Below are 17294 nucleotides of genomic sequence, written 5' to 3'. Positions count from 1 at the left end.
TTCCTCCTCATATTCATAGCGTTACCTGGATACTGCCTTTCAAATCTGACAAGGTTATTAAAAAACAAAACAAGCCTAATAAAAATGTTCCCATTAACATTGAAAAAATTAACGGAAAAATACGATTCTTAAAGAGACAAAGCATCCCCCCACCCCGTGGTGTCTGCAGCTTAAACACACCTGGACTGCATTGCTGCTCAAGAGTCAGAAAGTTATGGCTATTTTTAAAAACCCAGTAGTTTTTTTGTCACTGTCCATGTCGAGGGAAAGTAGAAGGTAGCACAGAGTTTAAAGCAATTATTGTTAGAATTACTGTGGGTTTTGCTCTTTTTCTCTAATCCCTAAAAATGCCTTTTTAACAATGTAAAGATTTTTTTCTTTTTTCAACCTAAGGATTTTTTATTTTTACCTCATCAGACTTTTATGGCAGAATAACGTCACGAATATACTTTCATCTGACTTCTGGCTCAATGGACGATATGACCCTTGAAATTTAAATACGATATCTTTTCATCCACGAATACTCTTTGATATCTCTTTATTAAAAAAAAAAAAAAATAGCAATGTGTGCATTCACACCAGCCGGAGACGCCAGAGCTGAGCCCAGTGCTTTTGTGGTCCCCCACATCTTACCTTTCTGGTGGCCCCACTGAAGGCCGGGGGGGTGAGAGAAGAAGCTGCGCAGGCTTTCCAAGGAGGGACAAGTCCTTTAAAACGCAGCTGGAGCCCCAAGCTGTTGCAAGAAATGGGGCATCTGAAGGGATCTGGCACCTGCATGGTTGTTGCGACCATCCGCAACAAGTGTTTTTATTCCAAACCAGTGGCATCGTGAAACACCCGCCGTGCCACCACACTCTGCTGAGTAGATAGGAAAAGGATTGGGGTGGGATAGGATGGGTTGGGATGGCTTGGGGTGGGAGAGGATGTGGTGGGATGGGGTAGGATGGGTTGGGGTGAGATAGAATGGATTGGGATGGGGTGGGATTCGGATGGGTTGGGATGGGGTAGGGTGGGATAGGATGGGTTGGGATGGGGTAGGGTGAGATAGGATGGATTGGGATGGGATAGGATGGGTTGGGATTCGGATAGGTTGGGATGGGATAAGATGGGTTGGGGTGGGTTGGGATGGGATGGGATGGGATGGGATGGGATGGGATGGGATGGGATGGGATAGGGTGAGATAGGATGGATTGGGATGTGATAGGATGGTTTGGGATTCGGATAGGTTGGGATGGGATAGGATGGGTTGGGGTGGGATAGGTTGGGATGGGATGGGATGGGATGGGATGGGATGGGATGGGATGGGATAGCATGAGATGGGATGGGATGGGGTAGGATGGGGTTGCCTGCCCATGCCAAGCGTAAAACGAAGAGGAGGTCAAAATCCCCTGAATCTCATCCCAAAAGCTCCCAACGCTTTTGTGCTACTGGGGACCTTTGGTGGCAGAACCCTTGATGAAGCCACGCAGTGCTCTAAGGACTTTAAACAACGTTCCGAACACTATATAAATCAAACCAGCGGTGCAATGCAGTGCCTGTAAACATCTTCAACATGGCTTGGAAAAGACCAGACTGACTTGCTTGAAATCTCAGAACGGGTTAAAAATTTCAAAATGCGTTAGAAATAAATAGATAAATAAATAAGTTGATTGAGTCCCTCCCACCAGTTTTTAGATCAGAAATGCAGGGGTGGTCTCTTTTTCCTTAAGCACCAAAACAAATTAACCAGTGCGGTTCCATTTCAGAAGGAAAATGAAATAAAAATCAGCTTGGGGCTGACAGGAAGCGTGGAAAATTTGAGGATAAAAGAAGCATGTCTGTGAATACTGTAAAACTCAAAAAAAGGGGGAAGTAGAAAGCTGAAATTCAATCTCAAATGCTGTATTCAATACACAGAGATGCTATTATATAACATAAACTGTCTCTAGGAGTTTTTTGAGGTTTATACTTGTATAAGTGCACTTTAATCCTGTGAAATACAAATGCCAAAACTTGATTTTCTAAGGGTGTTTATCATCCGAAAATCAGACGCACCTTCGATTGATGTTCTAAAGTAAACAATACTCCAAAAGACTCCAGCTGAAAAAGAAAACGCTGGAGAAGCAAACCCCCCTTTCCCAGTTTAACTCAACAGCCATTAACAGTTTAACTCAACAGCACATGGGGAAAAATACTGACCCATCTTACTGTTCATCAGGTCTGAAGGGAGACCAGTCCCCAACTGGGCACCGCAGGAGCCCAAGGACCAGCACCCACGTAGAGTTGGGGTGAAAAGATGCAAAAAGCATCAGCCCGACCTCCAGTGCCATCAACAGGGAGGTGGTGGCATCAGAGCTACTTGCCGGCTCACTGCTTCGGATTCAGCAGCAACTCCTACACAACAGCATTTAACTAAAGCACTTTTTAAGCCCTGTTTCATTTTGCAGAAGCAGTATCAGGTTCTAGAAATTGCCCATCTCTCCAGAGGAGGTAAGCACTGACTTTACCACCTATCCCACTAGATGAGGGGACCACGGCTAGAAAACATCTTTGCAGCTCCAGCAGCTGGCATCAGCTGTGGCTTTACCACATATAGTCATGAAGGAGATGGACTGACAAAGATAGATACCTCCAAAATTACATTGTAGGGGTAAGTGTAAGCGTTACGCTTCACCTACCACCAGCACATATTGCGGGGTCCTCATGGGCCTGGAGTTGCTCCAGGTTTTTGGTTGTGAAGAAGAACAACATTTGCCTCTATGGACTTTTGCTGGAGTAAACCTTGTTTTGAGGAGATGGAAAGATTTGAACATACAAGATATCAGAGGACCAAGTCCTCGACATCTAGCAGGGTCAAATTTATATAAATATACACATATATAAAGATTTATAGGCCCATACACAATGTAAAAAGCCATGAAATTAAACATAAAACCGTGGTGAAGAATGAAAATGTCAAGCTGTGGCCCAACGCCGGACTGCTGCTGCATTTACTATGGCTCACAACTAAAGCCCAACTGACTTAAGAAAATGCTGAGAGGAATATTTATTTCAATCAGGTTTTCAGGCAGAAGAGCGCTGTTACTCCTAATGAGTTATTGCTTTTGAAAGTGAGTATAGAACAGATTAAAAAGATAGAGCCCAAGTTCGGTATTTTGGCTGATCCTTCCCTGGATGAGTTGGTGGCTCCCAGGAGCAGGACTGTGGCCAGCAGTGTGTGCCACAGGCCAGGGGACCCCGTGCTGGCAGAAAAGGCAATAACGAGCTAACACATCCGACCTTCCCACATGTGCTAATCTGGGTTTCCTTCTTCCACCTAATCCCTAATTTTTTTCCCAGTTTGTAGGGACTAAGTATCCTTCAGTCAAATTTTGCTGAGATTGGATAAGTAATTGAAAAGAGAGGGAAAGATGGAGGGGCTACACAGTCTTCTATGACTTTTCTCCCTAAGAAAGCAAACTAAAATCTGTAACTCAAACTGCGCGTGCACATAAACATCTCCAACCATGCATGGGGAAAAGCGGTACTTGTTAAGACCTAAAAAGGTGTAGATTCATAGCTGGAGTGTCACCTGTGCAGAAAATATACATTTAGCCTACTGCTCCACATTGCAGATACCTGCAAACTACTAAAATTAAATACATGAAAGGAATTAGGAAAATATGTTGGCTTGCAAGTTGTCACTGCTCCCTCATGTACTGTAATTAAGTTCCTTACCATTTTCCTTCACCCCATTAATCAGGATAGTTTCTTGGTCTTCTGAGGCACAATCCTGATCTTGTTGGTCATCCATCAATTTAACCTCTTTCTGTTCACTCCATGCCCCACTGCATCTGGCCAACCTGCACATTTCCAGAAACATAACCACAGTCAGTACCATTCCCAGCATCAGCTCAAGGAACTGTGAATAAGAAAGCACAATGACAAAAAACCCCCGCACAGCCTCACGTGCTGCCCTTACCCTGCTTAAGAGAACAAATACCATTTATTTAGGCTATCGTATTTTCACTTTTCCACTCCGAAAGTCCAAGGTATTTCAGCAAGGTTAAATACTATGTATCACCATCTCCTTCCCCAAAGTCCTTCTTTAGAAGGTGGAGCGGTGCTCTGCACCTCTGCAGCACCCTTTGCATCGCCCAAAATTGCTTTGCAAAAGCAGCTTGGCCTTATTATCTCCAGACGGGTGAGCGGAGACACAAGAGAGGACTTGTCCCAGGTCACACAACAGCAATCTTGTGTTGGAATTGGAAGAGAAATGCAGATATCCTGAGTGAGAATGGCTTGCCCCAGCTACCAGCTACTGCTCTCACCTTCCGTGTGCCGGCAGGTATGAAAAGCTCCCCAAAAAAGCAGGTTTTGGGGAAAAATATCTTTAGTCTTATTCTTTACTCAAAACACTTCTTCATCATGAAAGCTCCTTTCGTGGAAGCCTCGTTCCTCAGCCACCTACCACCACCCTCACAGTCCCTGCTCATTTCTGTCGTAGGACCCCAAGTCGAGACTGACTGGACTTACTGGTACTTCTCCAGAACAACAAAACTGAGATCAGAATCAGGCCCAGATTTTCTCCTTTCCTCCGTTAAAGATGCCCCCACGTTAAAACGACCACGTACATAAAAAGGAGGAGATTGTGCCATGGAGAGAAGCGGAGGAGTCCACAGCCATGGTGGCACAGGACAACCCTCATCGGTGCTCCCAGTGGACACAATTTCACCTCTTTGACTATAAATTCAAGTCAGAATCTATTGTTTTCCCTCTGGCAACCTGAACTCAACTTTTTCTCTCTCATAGAACAGGTACTAGATCGAAGCGTTGTTTGAGGTGGGTTTTTTTGGTTGTTGTTGTTGTTTGGTTCGTTGGTTATTTTTTTTTGTAAATCAACATTTGCCAATGTCTGATCTTCCCAGAGTATTCACTGCCCCGGGTTCAGCAGCCAAACTTCATTCATATTCAGGTTTTCACTGGAGTCCTCTTAATTAACATGAAATCTTTAATACCGTCTTAGTAAGTGAAACCTTCACTGAACTTAAAGATATTGTGACACCGAGAGTAAGATAAGAATAACAAGCATCAGTGACTTTATTCCTTTGCATATTTAGCGGAATATTTGACTAACCCTCAGAGTTTTACTTTGATGCAAATCCGTATTTCAAAGCTCTCGGGATGTGAGTCGGTTTGCTGCAGTAAGACTCCTCTCTCCCATCAGCATCCGCACCCTCCCCACCACCCTGGGCTCCCATGGCAGCCGAGAAAAGCTCCGGCCAAAGCATCGCTGATGTGTTGTAACACAACTCAAAACGCCAAAGCGCAGATCAGGTATCATTGGGAGTTATTTCCTTGCAACTTGAAAAAGATTAACTTCTAAGTACGAAAGCCGCTCCGCGTTTTCCAGTAACGGTCTACAGCTTCATGCCTCTTTGATAGTATCTCCTGCCTATTAAATGTATCTTAATTAATAGAAATATTAATAAATCAAGTTAAAAAATCTATTAATGAAAATATTAATAAAATATCTTAAGCTTCAGGAAAACCAGAGGCTTCTCGGGAGACCAGAAAAGCAGCCCTGGCCCCACACATGGGCCAGCATGACTTGTGGGGAAGGGGCTGTTTGCTGCCTGAGGAAGCTCTGGGAGAAGGAAAAGCTGAGTTGAGTAAGGAGCTTCAATAGACTGTGACCTGGTTTGTGCTTTGCACACCCTCGTGGTTTGCCAGACGGGAGAGAAATGTGCAAAGATCTTCCATTTTAATCAGCCGCGGGCAGGTAGGTCTGGAGGATGGCGCGTTGGGCTACACACGTTCACAGATCTGAACCTGCTGCTCACTTCACCGCACTCAGTGTGGATGCTGGGACCATCATCTTCAACGTACAGACGCTCCTAATCAATGCTCCTGTATACTCTGATCTCTACCGTCTTTCTGAAGTGCAGAGGTGATGCTCTGATAGAGGCTGATTCATACAGGATTGGGCAGGGGCGCCTCCTTCTTTCCTCAGAGCAGCAGGGCATAAATCCCAGCACAAATCAGCTCTGCACCACAGCCCAGGCCCTCCTGGCTCCCCGCAAGTTAGCCACATCAAGGTACTAATGAAGTTTTCCTCACTGTTCACTGCTTAACCTACAGGAACCAGCTTGAGGAGTAAGAGCTGATCCATTGTTGCTGTAGAAAGCTTCATCCTGCGAGTCAGGTCTTTGCTTTATTAGTACAATAAGCTGAGACCCACAGCTGTAAGCTCAGAAGCACAAGCACCATCTCTGCACAGCTTTGCTGACCTGATTTTTGCCTGGGTCTACTGGTTTAAAGCAATTTGGTGTTAAATGCCACAGGTGGCCTGTTTTCAACCGGTAACATAATCACAGTCATATTAAAGTAACGGCTTGCAATGAATAAAACATAGGACAAAGCAGAAACAATAATTCTCCAGTAATGTAAATTTGTCACTTCCAGCGCACAGAACATCTCCAGAGAGAAAATAACGACGCAGATATAAAACACTAGTGAGCTCACCAAGAAAGATCCCAAGCATTTTAAAGAAGGCATCATCCTATTACCGCCGGGATTTGCAGCGGAGGAGGAGGGAGCCCGGTGTTTGGCGAGGGCTGCACGCCTCTGCCTGCTGCTGCCTGCTCTGTCAGCTCGCAGAGTCGGTGCTTTGATGCAGTTTGCAAGCAGGTACGTGAGGGAGGCTTCTGCCTTTCCGTACTTCTGACCGATGCTCAACAGCCGACCTCAAAGGAGACAGCAGGGCTCGTTTGGGCAACAGGCTGAGACAGCAAACAGCAGCAAGGTGGCCAAGCAAATGGAAGCAGAAAAAGAGAGGCTTTGGTGGGATTTTTAACCTTATTTTATTATTTTTTGGGATGTGTGCGCCTAAGGAGAAGTGTGGAAGGGACGCCGCTGGTGGATGTGATCCAAGGGCTGGAGAAGACAATGAAGGTGACAAAATGCAAGAATGAAGCAGGTGTACCTGTGGACAACTATTTGCCTTGACCGCAGTAACTCGGAAAGCAGAGCTGAGCTCTAGCAGCAAGATGGAAAGAGCTGAGAAGAGTTCAAATGGGGGATCTTCACATATGGTAAGACAGAGATGAAGTGTGAATGAGACAGACAACCTGAAGCTTGCACAGACCTGCTGAACAAGAGGACCTTTTGGGAGCGGTGTGGCTATGAAATGTCAGATCCCAAGAGAGGACAGGGAGAAACACAGGTGTCTGTGAAAGAAAAGCTGACAAAGGGGCTTGACGTGATGCAGAACAAGAAAGAAAACCCAAAGACTAGGAATAACAAAGAGGAAGAGAACAGCTGGGTCCCTGGGAAGAAAAACTAACCTGAGAGAGGTCTGTGGTATAAAGGTGATGGGCAGAGAATACACCGGGTAGCACAGAACACAGAGCCATCTGTGGACAGAAGAATAAAAGGGAGAGAATATGGATTTCAGACGGTCAGACCATTGAATAGATATGCGACTGGGGTCACACTATTATGAAGAACCGACAGGAGGAAAATCAGTCACCAGCTTGAAGTTTCTGAACCTGACTGGAGCTGGAGTGGATGGAGGAAGAGGACAGCGGGTGGAAGACAATGGTCAAAGACACGGAGTCAGATGAACTCCAGGTCTCCGGGGGAGGAGGCAGGAGCACAGCTTGGCGGGCTCTGCTTCAAGGACGGTCACAGGTGGTTCAGTTCTAGGGAAGAATTCCGAACCATTTTTCTTGATTGCACCACGTACTTTAGGGCATTGGTCTGCTGAGATCACAGCTGGCGTGACTGACAAAGATACAGGCTAAGGAAATCAAAGGGAAGAAGTCGCAGAAAGCAAGCAGTGGAGCTAAAAAATAATCCAACTACTTTTAAGCACAAGATGGACAAATTAATGTACAGAAGGACAGGACGCAGCTGCCTATGACAGCAGTAAACAGGACTCAGTGACCTGGAGAAATCTGTTTCAGCCCTACGAGTTGTGTCATGTGAAAGGCTGCAAGTGCCTCAAAAAACCCCTCAGCATCCCAGCTGAGAAAATGCTCCGTTCCTCATGGTCCCTGTCAGTTTTCCCACTGCTTGGGCTAATGGGCTTGTCCAAAAGCTGTGAGAGACTAGACTGCATGCAGGAGTCTGGGAGAACCCAAACGCAGCACCCGAACTGGATCCTCTGATGTAAACCTCCCTGTGATATTTAAAGGCAATATCCTGGTAGAACATCCCTTCACGGGTTCTTCGGATTAAAACCAGATTATTCCTTTTCCTATAAATTCAACAGGGTATGCAAAGCAACAGCAACATGATCAATGCTCCCTATAGGAAATGAAAACAAAGGGTGCCAGTTTTTTAACTAGAACAGAAGAGGAAATGCCCGAATTGCAAAGCTAAAACATCTGGACACGTTCTCACATCCATCTCCAGTCAGGAGAATGATGGGCCTTATGTTCCCTTAAAACTGGCATTTTTTTGTACAGCTTGGATTTACTCATGTTCCTATGAACATTAATTGGCTCACAGAATTTTCCAGCGCAAGTGGTGATGGTCGCAGCGATGCCCTGGAGGCACTTACGGGGGGTAAACCAGCCAGTTAGCCAGGACTGCTGTGCAATCTAGTGCTTGGCTGCAAATATATACACACATATATATATATATCTCCACAGCTAGTTGAACATCTGTCTCCTTGTTCATATTTCCTGGGCACCAGCATGATACTGTTGAAGTTTAATACACCCCTCCCAAGCAGAGGAGAATAAACAGCCTAGAGACTGATTGAAAGTCCACCTACACATACAGAAATTCTATTAGATGGACTAGATTATGGGTTAGCAATAGCTGTTCCATAATTAAAGTTGAATATACGAAAGGTCACTAGCACCCAGACAAAATCCAACATGCCTGTTCCTATTTACACACAGCTTTTACATATCGAGTGCTTCTATTTGGTGTAGATCATGAGGGCAGAGGGAGAAGATCCGAAGTGAAGGAAAATCTTTTTATGGAGAAGTGGGGGAAGAAAGTGAAGAAGAAGATGTGGTTCATTTTCTTGCAGAGCTGTGAATAAGCGCAGGTGTTCTACATATGCAGTTGTATCTTTCAAAAAAAAAAGAGCTTTAGAGAAATTAATTACATGTCAGAGGCTCTGACAGGTCTTTTAAGAATTACGATACTTTTGAATGAAAACATTATATACTTAAAAAGAAATACCATGTAAATGTCTCCAAGATATTTACATTCAATGGAGTAATAGTAGAAAAGAATTCAGCTCTACCTGTGGTACGAATGGATGCTGAACATGCTCTGCTCTTCCTAACAATATCTCCTGCCCTTGCAGGACTTCACTAACTCTCCTGTAGAAGCACAAACAAGAGTTCAAGGGCCCAGAATCAGCTGTAAGCACAAATCACACCCTCTGGTGGTTTTGGTTTTGTTTTCCTTTTAGCCCTGACACGCCCTGGGCAGGGCCCAGGACAGAGCTCCCCATGGAGAATGTCACACCGGGCTCATCGCTCACTGACCCGAAGGATTTTCCTACCAGATTCTGAAATTCCCAAATCACTTTTATTCCATGGATTCCACTTGAACCTTGGTTTGTCACTATAATTTGATAACTGGTGGGTGAAGCGATAAAGATTTTCACTTGCCAGCAGATAGGGATGTATTTTACTCTCTACAAAGAGGTCCACTGGAAGGACCCCTCTGAATAAACCTGGGGATTTTTTTCAAGAATTTCCAGTTTTATTTAGGCCAAAGGTCTCTGAATTTCACCCAGCATCACGGCAAGAAAAAAGTACAAAGAGTACATGAGGTTTCCAGAGTGGATGGGGTTGGAAAGGTGAGGTTTGTAAGGAAAGGTACAGCGCAAACCCATCCTCCCACACTGCTCATCATGAAGTGCTTCTCAAGTCCACAAAAGGGATGTTGGACCATGGGGTTCTGGTTTTAAAACTATTTTTACAGAAAAATCTCATGAAGAAATTGTATGTCCCAGCAGTCCCCCAGGCTTTTCCTATCAATGATGGGGAGTATGTGGGAGAAAAAGCCAAATGAGGAGAAACAGAAAACAAAGGTGGCCTTTCTGAGTCAATCCCAGGAGTGGATCACCTAAAGCCCTTCAAGAAGTTCAGGTTTGATAGAGTCAACATGAGCTGAGAATATGTTTGGCAACCTAGGTCTAAATTCAGATAAAAGCCTTCAATTAGGACTAAATGGGGGGAAAATAATGAAGTCGATTTAAAAAAAAAAAAAAAAGTTTGCAGAGAAAATGTAGAACAGAAAAACCATGAGAAGAAGAAACAATTTACCAACTCGTGTGCTCCCAGAAGGTGTAAAGGATGGATGGATTGTTAATATTCATTGCAAACCTCCACTCCGTCCTCAGCTGAAAGCAGATGCAACAATTACCGCAGAGCCCGAGCCCCAACTCCAGAAGACCCCGCGATACGATACTAAGAGCAGACTATTTTAGAGCTGACTCTGAAATAAATGACAGTTTCTGACCTTTCTCTGGGAGGACATACGGCGCAAGTGTTTCAAGACCTGTCACAAACAACTTCAATGAAAAAGGAAGGAAGTGAACAAAATTATAGCCTTCCTGACAAAGTGCAGGTAAAATACAGAAGGAGCTTTCTCTGTAAATGTATTCTTACACATCAAGAACAGCAGTATATCATAAAGGGAAAAAGGCGGCAATTAAAATCCTTGAGAAGCTGAAATGCATGAGGGAGTGTCTGAAATACAGTGTATTTCAGCATAATACTGTACTGTATTAGGGAAAGGATAGCTGCTAAACCCAAAAGATGAGAGTATCAAGATGCAAAAAGAGATTGTGAAGAATCATTGCACTATGGGTATGCAAAGGATGTGTGTGAGATGGGGCAGCAACTGGGGAAAGGGGGAACCTCCTGGGGAAAAAGAAGTCCAAGTAGTAATGCAGAGAACAGAGGGATGGAGAAAATGGGAGGAAAAAGGACAGTCCGAGTCCAAAAGCAAAGGACAGCAGCTGTGGGTGAGTGCAGCTCAATGCCACGTCCCCAGGGACGGCAGCTGAGAACCCGTTAGAAAGCCCATGACTCAGTAAGGAAGAAACAAATGTCCCTTTTCACCAGACATGGAATGAGTTTGCACAGTGGGGACAGGGAATATTCCCCTGGGAATAGCAAGGGTGAGGAAATGCAGGAGTGTGGCAGACTCAGGAGGGTTGCTGTGGGTACACCCCACTGTAGGGTCAAGAAGCAGGAAGAGGATTCCTGGCTACCAAGAACAAGGGAGGGCTATGAAGCAGAGTCTCTGGGTTTCTTTTCGGTCATCATCTCTCATAAAATGGGAAGGAAATTAAGCAATAATTAGTGTTCCCAGCTCCATAGTTTTGAAAAGCACTGGCAAACCGAGGGCTAGATTCACCTGAAAATGACAAAGAATATCAACTTTGGTTTAGTTGTGATGGCCTAAAGTAAAAACATTTCTATAATTATTAAAAGAGATGAGTAGCCTTATCTGAAGAAAGATGGTTTTACAATTGATGACAGACAGACCTGTATTAAGCCATCGGTACAAGCTTATTAACAAATCAGTGATGAAAACTGTCACAGGTAGAGCTGCCACCTTGCTCCCCAGGACAGGCTTGTAATTTTATGAGCTAAATACATCCTTTCTGTCTCAGCAGACAGGCTGTTGGATGAGGACTTCAGGTCCACCCTGACCAAAGGTCACCTCAGAAGAAAGTTAACAGCAGCAGCTATCCAGGCAGGGTTAGAGTCTTCTTTTCACAGCTTATTAGGATTACTAATATATGTAGAGAAGCAGAAGTTACCTTTGTCTGGGATGGGACGAGGGGAAAGCAAGAGAGGATTTTAGGGAGTTCCTAAACTTAGCTCTTGATACATCAAGACTGCAAAGAACAGAGGAAAAGGGAGTATTTGTTGGAAAAGCAAGACCTGAATGTATCTGGAAGAGGAAGAACCATGATCTCCACAGCACCAGCACATATTTTAGGGCTTGATATGCTCTGTATAGCTCCACAAGCATCATAAATCATCTGGTCTCATTATTTTCTAGCAGATGTAGATGGGAACTCAAAATATACCCAATATTCAAGGACAGCATGTATCTACCCTATGCTGCCTCTCAGCACAAGATATGTACAGAGATTTGAGGAGTATCTAAAAGCCAATCAATACATTGTTATGGGAAGTCGGTATAGCCATGAAGACAGTGAGCAGCTCACTAACAAGGCTTATTAATAAATCCTAAGAACACAAACCACCACCATCAGCAACAGAGCAAAAAGCAAAACGAGTCAAACCAGAGCAGAGCAACCCTTCCAACCCTGGGGTTCAAAACTGGCAGAGTGGTCCCAAAACATCACCCAGTACAGGAAATTAGAGGTAAACTGACTGTTGCGCAAATCAGTAAAGCAAATAAACTTATTCTCTGAAACAAATACTTGGCCAGCCGAAGAGAAGCTAAAAAAGGTTGTCAATCCTGTTCATAAGAGATACTAAGGAAAAGAGACGCTTCACTTGGGAGAGAAAACAGATGCTTTTAAAAACTGTCTGGTTTAGCTTGTGTGAGAGGCAAAACCCAGCCACAGCAAGAACCAGGAGAGAACATCCTTAAATGATGGCCCAGGGGAGGAGGAAGCAGATCCTGCCGCTTACCCAAACACTGACAAGCAAGGAGATCCATGTTGGTTTACAGCTGAATTCTAAGGGCTCTGAAATGTTTTAATGGCTCTGATTAATTAGGTTATGCACAGAGGAGATGCTCCCTCCCACTGGAAGGGACTGAAGTAAGCACACAGGTGACGGATTGTGCTCACTTTCTGTTCTATAGACTCTCTTCATCACTAGGTGTCAATGCCGAGCGCTGGCTGTCACACGGCCACGCGGTGACCGAGCTGGGCGTGCGACTCCACGTCACTCAGGATTCATTGTAGGCAGATAAACTGCTGATAAAATTAAGAGGGCACTTAATACACTGCACGACAGTCACAAAAATAATGTCCGAGATACCACAGCAAACCAAACTGAATGGGAAAAGAGCAACAGAAGCATTTTTCTTTTTACATTTTAGCTTTGTCAGGAAGAGCTGGCATTGCTGTGCTGGCATGTGGGGTGCCTCGATGGGGTTTAATATTAGCAAACGGGGTCCCCACTGCTGCCACTGCCCCATGTTCCACCTGCCGACCCACCGGCCGCTATGGGTGGAAGAAGAAAAGATGCCCGAAGAGAGCTCGTAACGCTGCTTTTTGCCTTTCCTCCTTAAAAGCAACTGTATTCCAAACATGTAGCTTTCACTTAATCTCTGGATATAAAGTTGAGATAAATCAGAAATGTTAAGGGCCTGCATTTCTGAGAAAATTAGGCTGGAATGATTAAAAACCCCGACTCTCATAAATCTGCAAATGTTGAAAATTCAGTGTGGTAGTGGGGTATTAACCTTACAAAAACACAAGGACCTCTCCAAAGCTAATTATGTATCAGCCTAGCCTAAAATAACAAAAGCCATTAAAAAATAGTTCGTGATGGAGATCTCCTGATGGGCAGAATTGCTTCATTTAAATGAAATTATTACCAAAATTCTCTTTCTGCTGTAGTATTTACAGATAGGTCTACAAGACGGTATCTCAAAAGCTTAGCAAACCCTTCCTATGAACCTAATCAGGAAATACGAGAGACTAAGGTCAAGCACATTAATATTACAGGAGCTTCCTAAGGAAGGGGATATTTCACAGTCCCTTGCACACTGGATATTATCAAATAACTCCGCTGAAGAACAGTGTGTAAAACTTTGTTTAAAGATACAGATTAATACAGAGTCAGAACAGCACGAGGGAATGGATTCAACAGAGCTATACTGGAGAAAAGACTCAGTGCTAAACTCTATTATTATCTCTTTTTTTGACTTCTTAAGGTTCCTATCAGAAATAATCTCCTCTCATCCCTGTTAACCACCAGGTTTAAAAAAAAAAAAGAAGAAAAAGAGGAATATTTTTCCACACAAATTTGTAATATATTAAGGTTTGGACTAAGGAGGGCAATTAGGCTGGCTGGTGCTGGAGGAGGATATGAAAGCTCATCAGGATATTTGCAGTAACCCTAGTGGGGTAAACACTTCTCTTTTCTAATATCTTCAAATTAGAAATTTTATAGGAAAAAAAGGAATCTTAGCAAAGCTCATTTGTCTCTTATTAGCAATTAGCCGACACGGACTCAGGATAAAAAATGTGAATTTCTAAAGTATATGTAATTTTCATAAAAGCACAGACAGTAAGACCAAACAACTGAGTGCTTGGCTTAGGCACAGGAAGAAATTAAGCTGGAGCAACGGGAGGAAGGGCTCGTTCCTCCCATATTTTCGCCACATCGACAAGAAAAGGCTGAAATGTAGGCCATCGTCAGCTTGGTGAAACTAAGACAAGCAGATTGCTAGAAAAGAGGCAAGGGTGAGAGACCCTGAAAGAAAAGGTGATGCTCCTCAGGAATGTGCAAGACAAATCCCTTAGCCATTACATCCAAGTTTCTAGCCAGATCCTTAGAATATTCATGAAGAACTCTAAGTTTTATAAGGATTTTTCCTTTTAATATAGATATAAATGACTATATTGATAGTAGATGAGCTCTTCTATATGATTTCCTCTTTAAACTTCCAACCTCATGCAATTTCTGCCTGTTCCTTGTGCTGGAAAAGGAAAGCCTGTGCTTTTAGCTCCAGAGTACAACGCTGGGGTTACTTCTGCTCATTTGCTTTTGCTTTTAAAACCTCTAATTACACAACCAGGAAGCAGCTCTTAGATACATCATCACCACATTTTTTTTCCCAGAGACCACATGGGTGTATTGGGTCTGCCAGGCGAGGTGAATCTAAAAGTGACTTACGCTTATAGAAGCTATACAGTACCTACCGACTTATGCATATTTTCATAATAGAGTGAGTAATTCCCTATAGCTGACACAGTCAGACTGCCAAATTTTACAGGTAAAATAGCTTCACAGTCTCATCCCGTGATGTGCAACCAAAGGAGCGAATGCTTCTGACTAAAAAGGGAATAAGGGTAGGTAGGAAAAGCAAATGATCAAAACACTTATCACACCGAGAAAAGAATTTATTAGGCCCGATAAGGAGCCTGAATTTATGACAATTATAAGATACCATCCATTTTTAGCTAATAATTCAGAAAAAGAATGAATTATTTGAGCAATAATATGTGATCATTTATTTAAGGGCTTATTATAACGTATACGCTGGAGGAAGCAGAGTTAAGGTTGCACGAACATTTTAACGCTTACATTTCTGGACCGTTATACCTCACCGTTCAAATGCAGAGGTTTAATAGCAGTGTATTTAGTTTTAAAATACAGTGGCTGTTTTAGTTTATGGGGCTCCTGCATGTATAAAACAGCAAGCCATTTTACAAGGTCGTTTTATTTGCATTCTACTTTTCCTCCACTTTGCTATTCATGTTTAATAAATCTGCCAACATTTGCCTTTGAGAATTGGTTCATTTATTTAAAATTCCCCAACAACTCCATCCACAACTCTGCATGCCTTAGCAGTTCACCCCATTAGACAAAAGCATCACTTAAATATAAAGCTACATCTCTTAATTTTGGGTTCTCTTAATCTTGGGTTCCGCCAAACGTTGAAGGCGATTTCTGAAGGCAAAATCCTGCATTAAGAGAGATCGCAGTTCCTAAGATATCAGTCCAAATCTCCATCCGTATCCAGGTAACAATCCGGAATGCTGATATTTAAGAGGAAAAATATCTGGACAGCTGCCCTAGCTCCCTGGGAAGCGATGTTTAGTTAAAATCTTGGATATCGCTGAAAGAAGATGTGGAGATGTCACACTGGGGCTGAAGCGTTTTTTCAAGTGCTGAATTATTCACCCGTAAATCTCAGATGTGAAATCCAAATGCTGCGGTACTGCCCTGGCTTTAGACAATGTCTAATTCCTTTCTGTGCCACTGCAGGGTCTCTTCATCAGCTTGCTTTCATCTATAATCACAGCCAGGTCATGGATTATTAGTCATATTCACAGCAGAATTCAAACCCTGCTACACCAATCAGCCAGTTTGGGACTCCCAAAATGCTCCCCCTGCAGCAATAACCGCGCAGCTCACCGTCATGCCGGAGGACCCCAGCGCTGCTTTACAGGGGGCACGAAGAGAAATAAGAGATAAGGAAAGAAAATAAGATAATGAGCAAACAGAGCTGAAGCGCTGAGCTGAGGACGGGCCACCAGAACAACCAGCTGCTGCTGCGGCTCTACCCACTGTCCCACTACCTGATACCACCACGCACATTGGAAACTTGAGTTATTTTGACCGTGCCACTTTCTTGGGATGTAAATTCCTTCAGTTTAGGAAAAACCATTTGATGCTTTGGGCTCCTCCTTCAAAAGCCCCAGGTACGGCGAGTGCTGCTCCCCATCCAACACAATGTGCAGCCCCACCAGTACAGCATCCTTACTGGGAGCTGCTGAAAACCAGGGACCCGTCACCAGTTGGTACCAGCCTCAGCACTGTCACCTTGTCATTCCGGCTCTCACACACAGGTCACTGGTCCCAGCAATGCCCCACAGGTCCCGCAACCAACTTCCCTCCCTGGCATCCATTATTCTCCTTTTTATTAAACTGTTTTGTGGAGTCTCCTTCTGTGCAGACATTCCAACCCGCCTGGACACCTTCCTGTGTAACCTCATCTGGGTGTTCCTGCTCCATGGGGGGATTGCACTGGATGAGCTTTCCAGGCCCTTTCCAACCCCTGACACTCTGGGATTCTGTGAAAGCAGAATTCAATGTGTTTCCTTGTTCTTTCTCCATGCAAACATAATAGGAAGGAAAAAAATATCATAAACAAAGGCATTTATCAGTTTTTGCTGGAGGTGTTACTCTGCATATTGAGCTGCACGGCTGCAATTGTTTCATTAGGAGAACCTCGGTTATGTTTGCAATGTTAACGAGTCTTGGAGAAGAGAGAAAAAAAGATACCATGGGCAATGCCACAGCAAAGATCAATAGGTAAACACCCTATGCCTGACGTTAGTTAACACATCACAGCTTCACTCACTTCAGGCAGCCATGAAATCAGTTCTTCAGTAAAAACAAAATAATTGTTTCCAAATCTGTGCTCACAATGTGAGTGAAGCAAGGAACGATGTATCGGGGAGGGAAATCTCATCTTTGTTTTATGTTTTAATTCTTCTGATTTGTCTTTGCCTAATGCAAAGACCCGCTAAGTACCTTGTTTTTCACAAAACAACTTTTGTGATATTTCCTCAAAACTGAACAATCTGTCTTAAACTCTCTCAGGAGTCGGCAGGGATGTGCTCCCAGCCT

General features: G+C 43.8%; 1 protein-coding gene across 8 annotated transcripts in view; it reads right to left on the bottom strand.

Moving 5' to 3' along the window:
• The window catches only part of NEXMIF (neurite extension and migration factor), a 167828-nt gene that overhangs the window by 12852 nt on the left and 137682 nt on the right, over positions 1-17294 (bottom strand). For 7 of the 8 annotated variants that reach the window (XR_010475729.1, XM_065078004.1, XM_065078007.1 and 4 more), the window contains one exon: positions 3697-3821. The exons of the other annotated variant lie outside the window; for it this stretch is intronic. Coding sequence is in view for 6 of the 7 variants with exons in the window: in XM_065078004.1 (XP_064934076.1) it covers positions 3697-3772 (76 nt within the window). In the remaining variant the exon portion in view is untranslated. The remainder of the gene's footprint in view (positions 1-3696; positions 3822-17294) is intronic. 8 annotated transcript variants of the gene reach the window in all.

Source organism: Columba livia, chromosome 12, assembly GCF_036013475.1.
Source record: "Columba livia isolate bColLiv1 breed racing homer chromosome 12, bColLiv1.pat.W.v2, whole genome shotgun sequence".
Taxonomy (NCBI): domain Eukaryota; kingdom Metazoa; phylum Chordata; class Aves; order Columbiformes; family Columbidae; genus Columba; species Columba livia.
The sequence above is the reverse complement of the archived record's forward strand: the minus strand, read 5'-3'. Positions and strand labels throughout refer to the sequence as shown.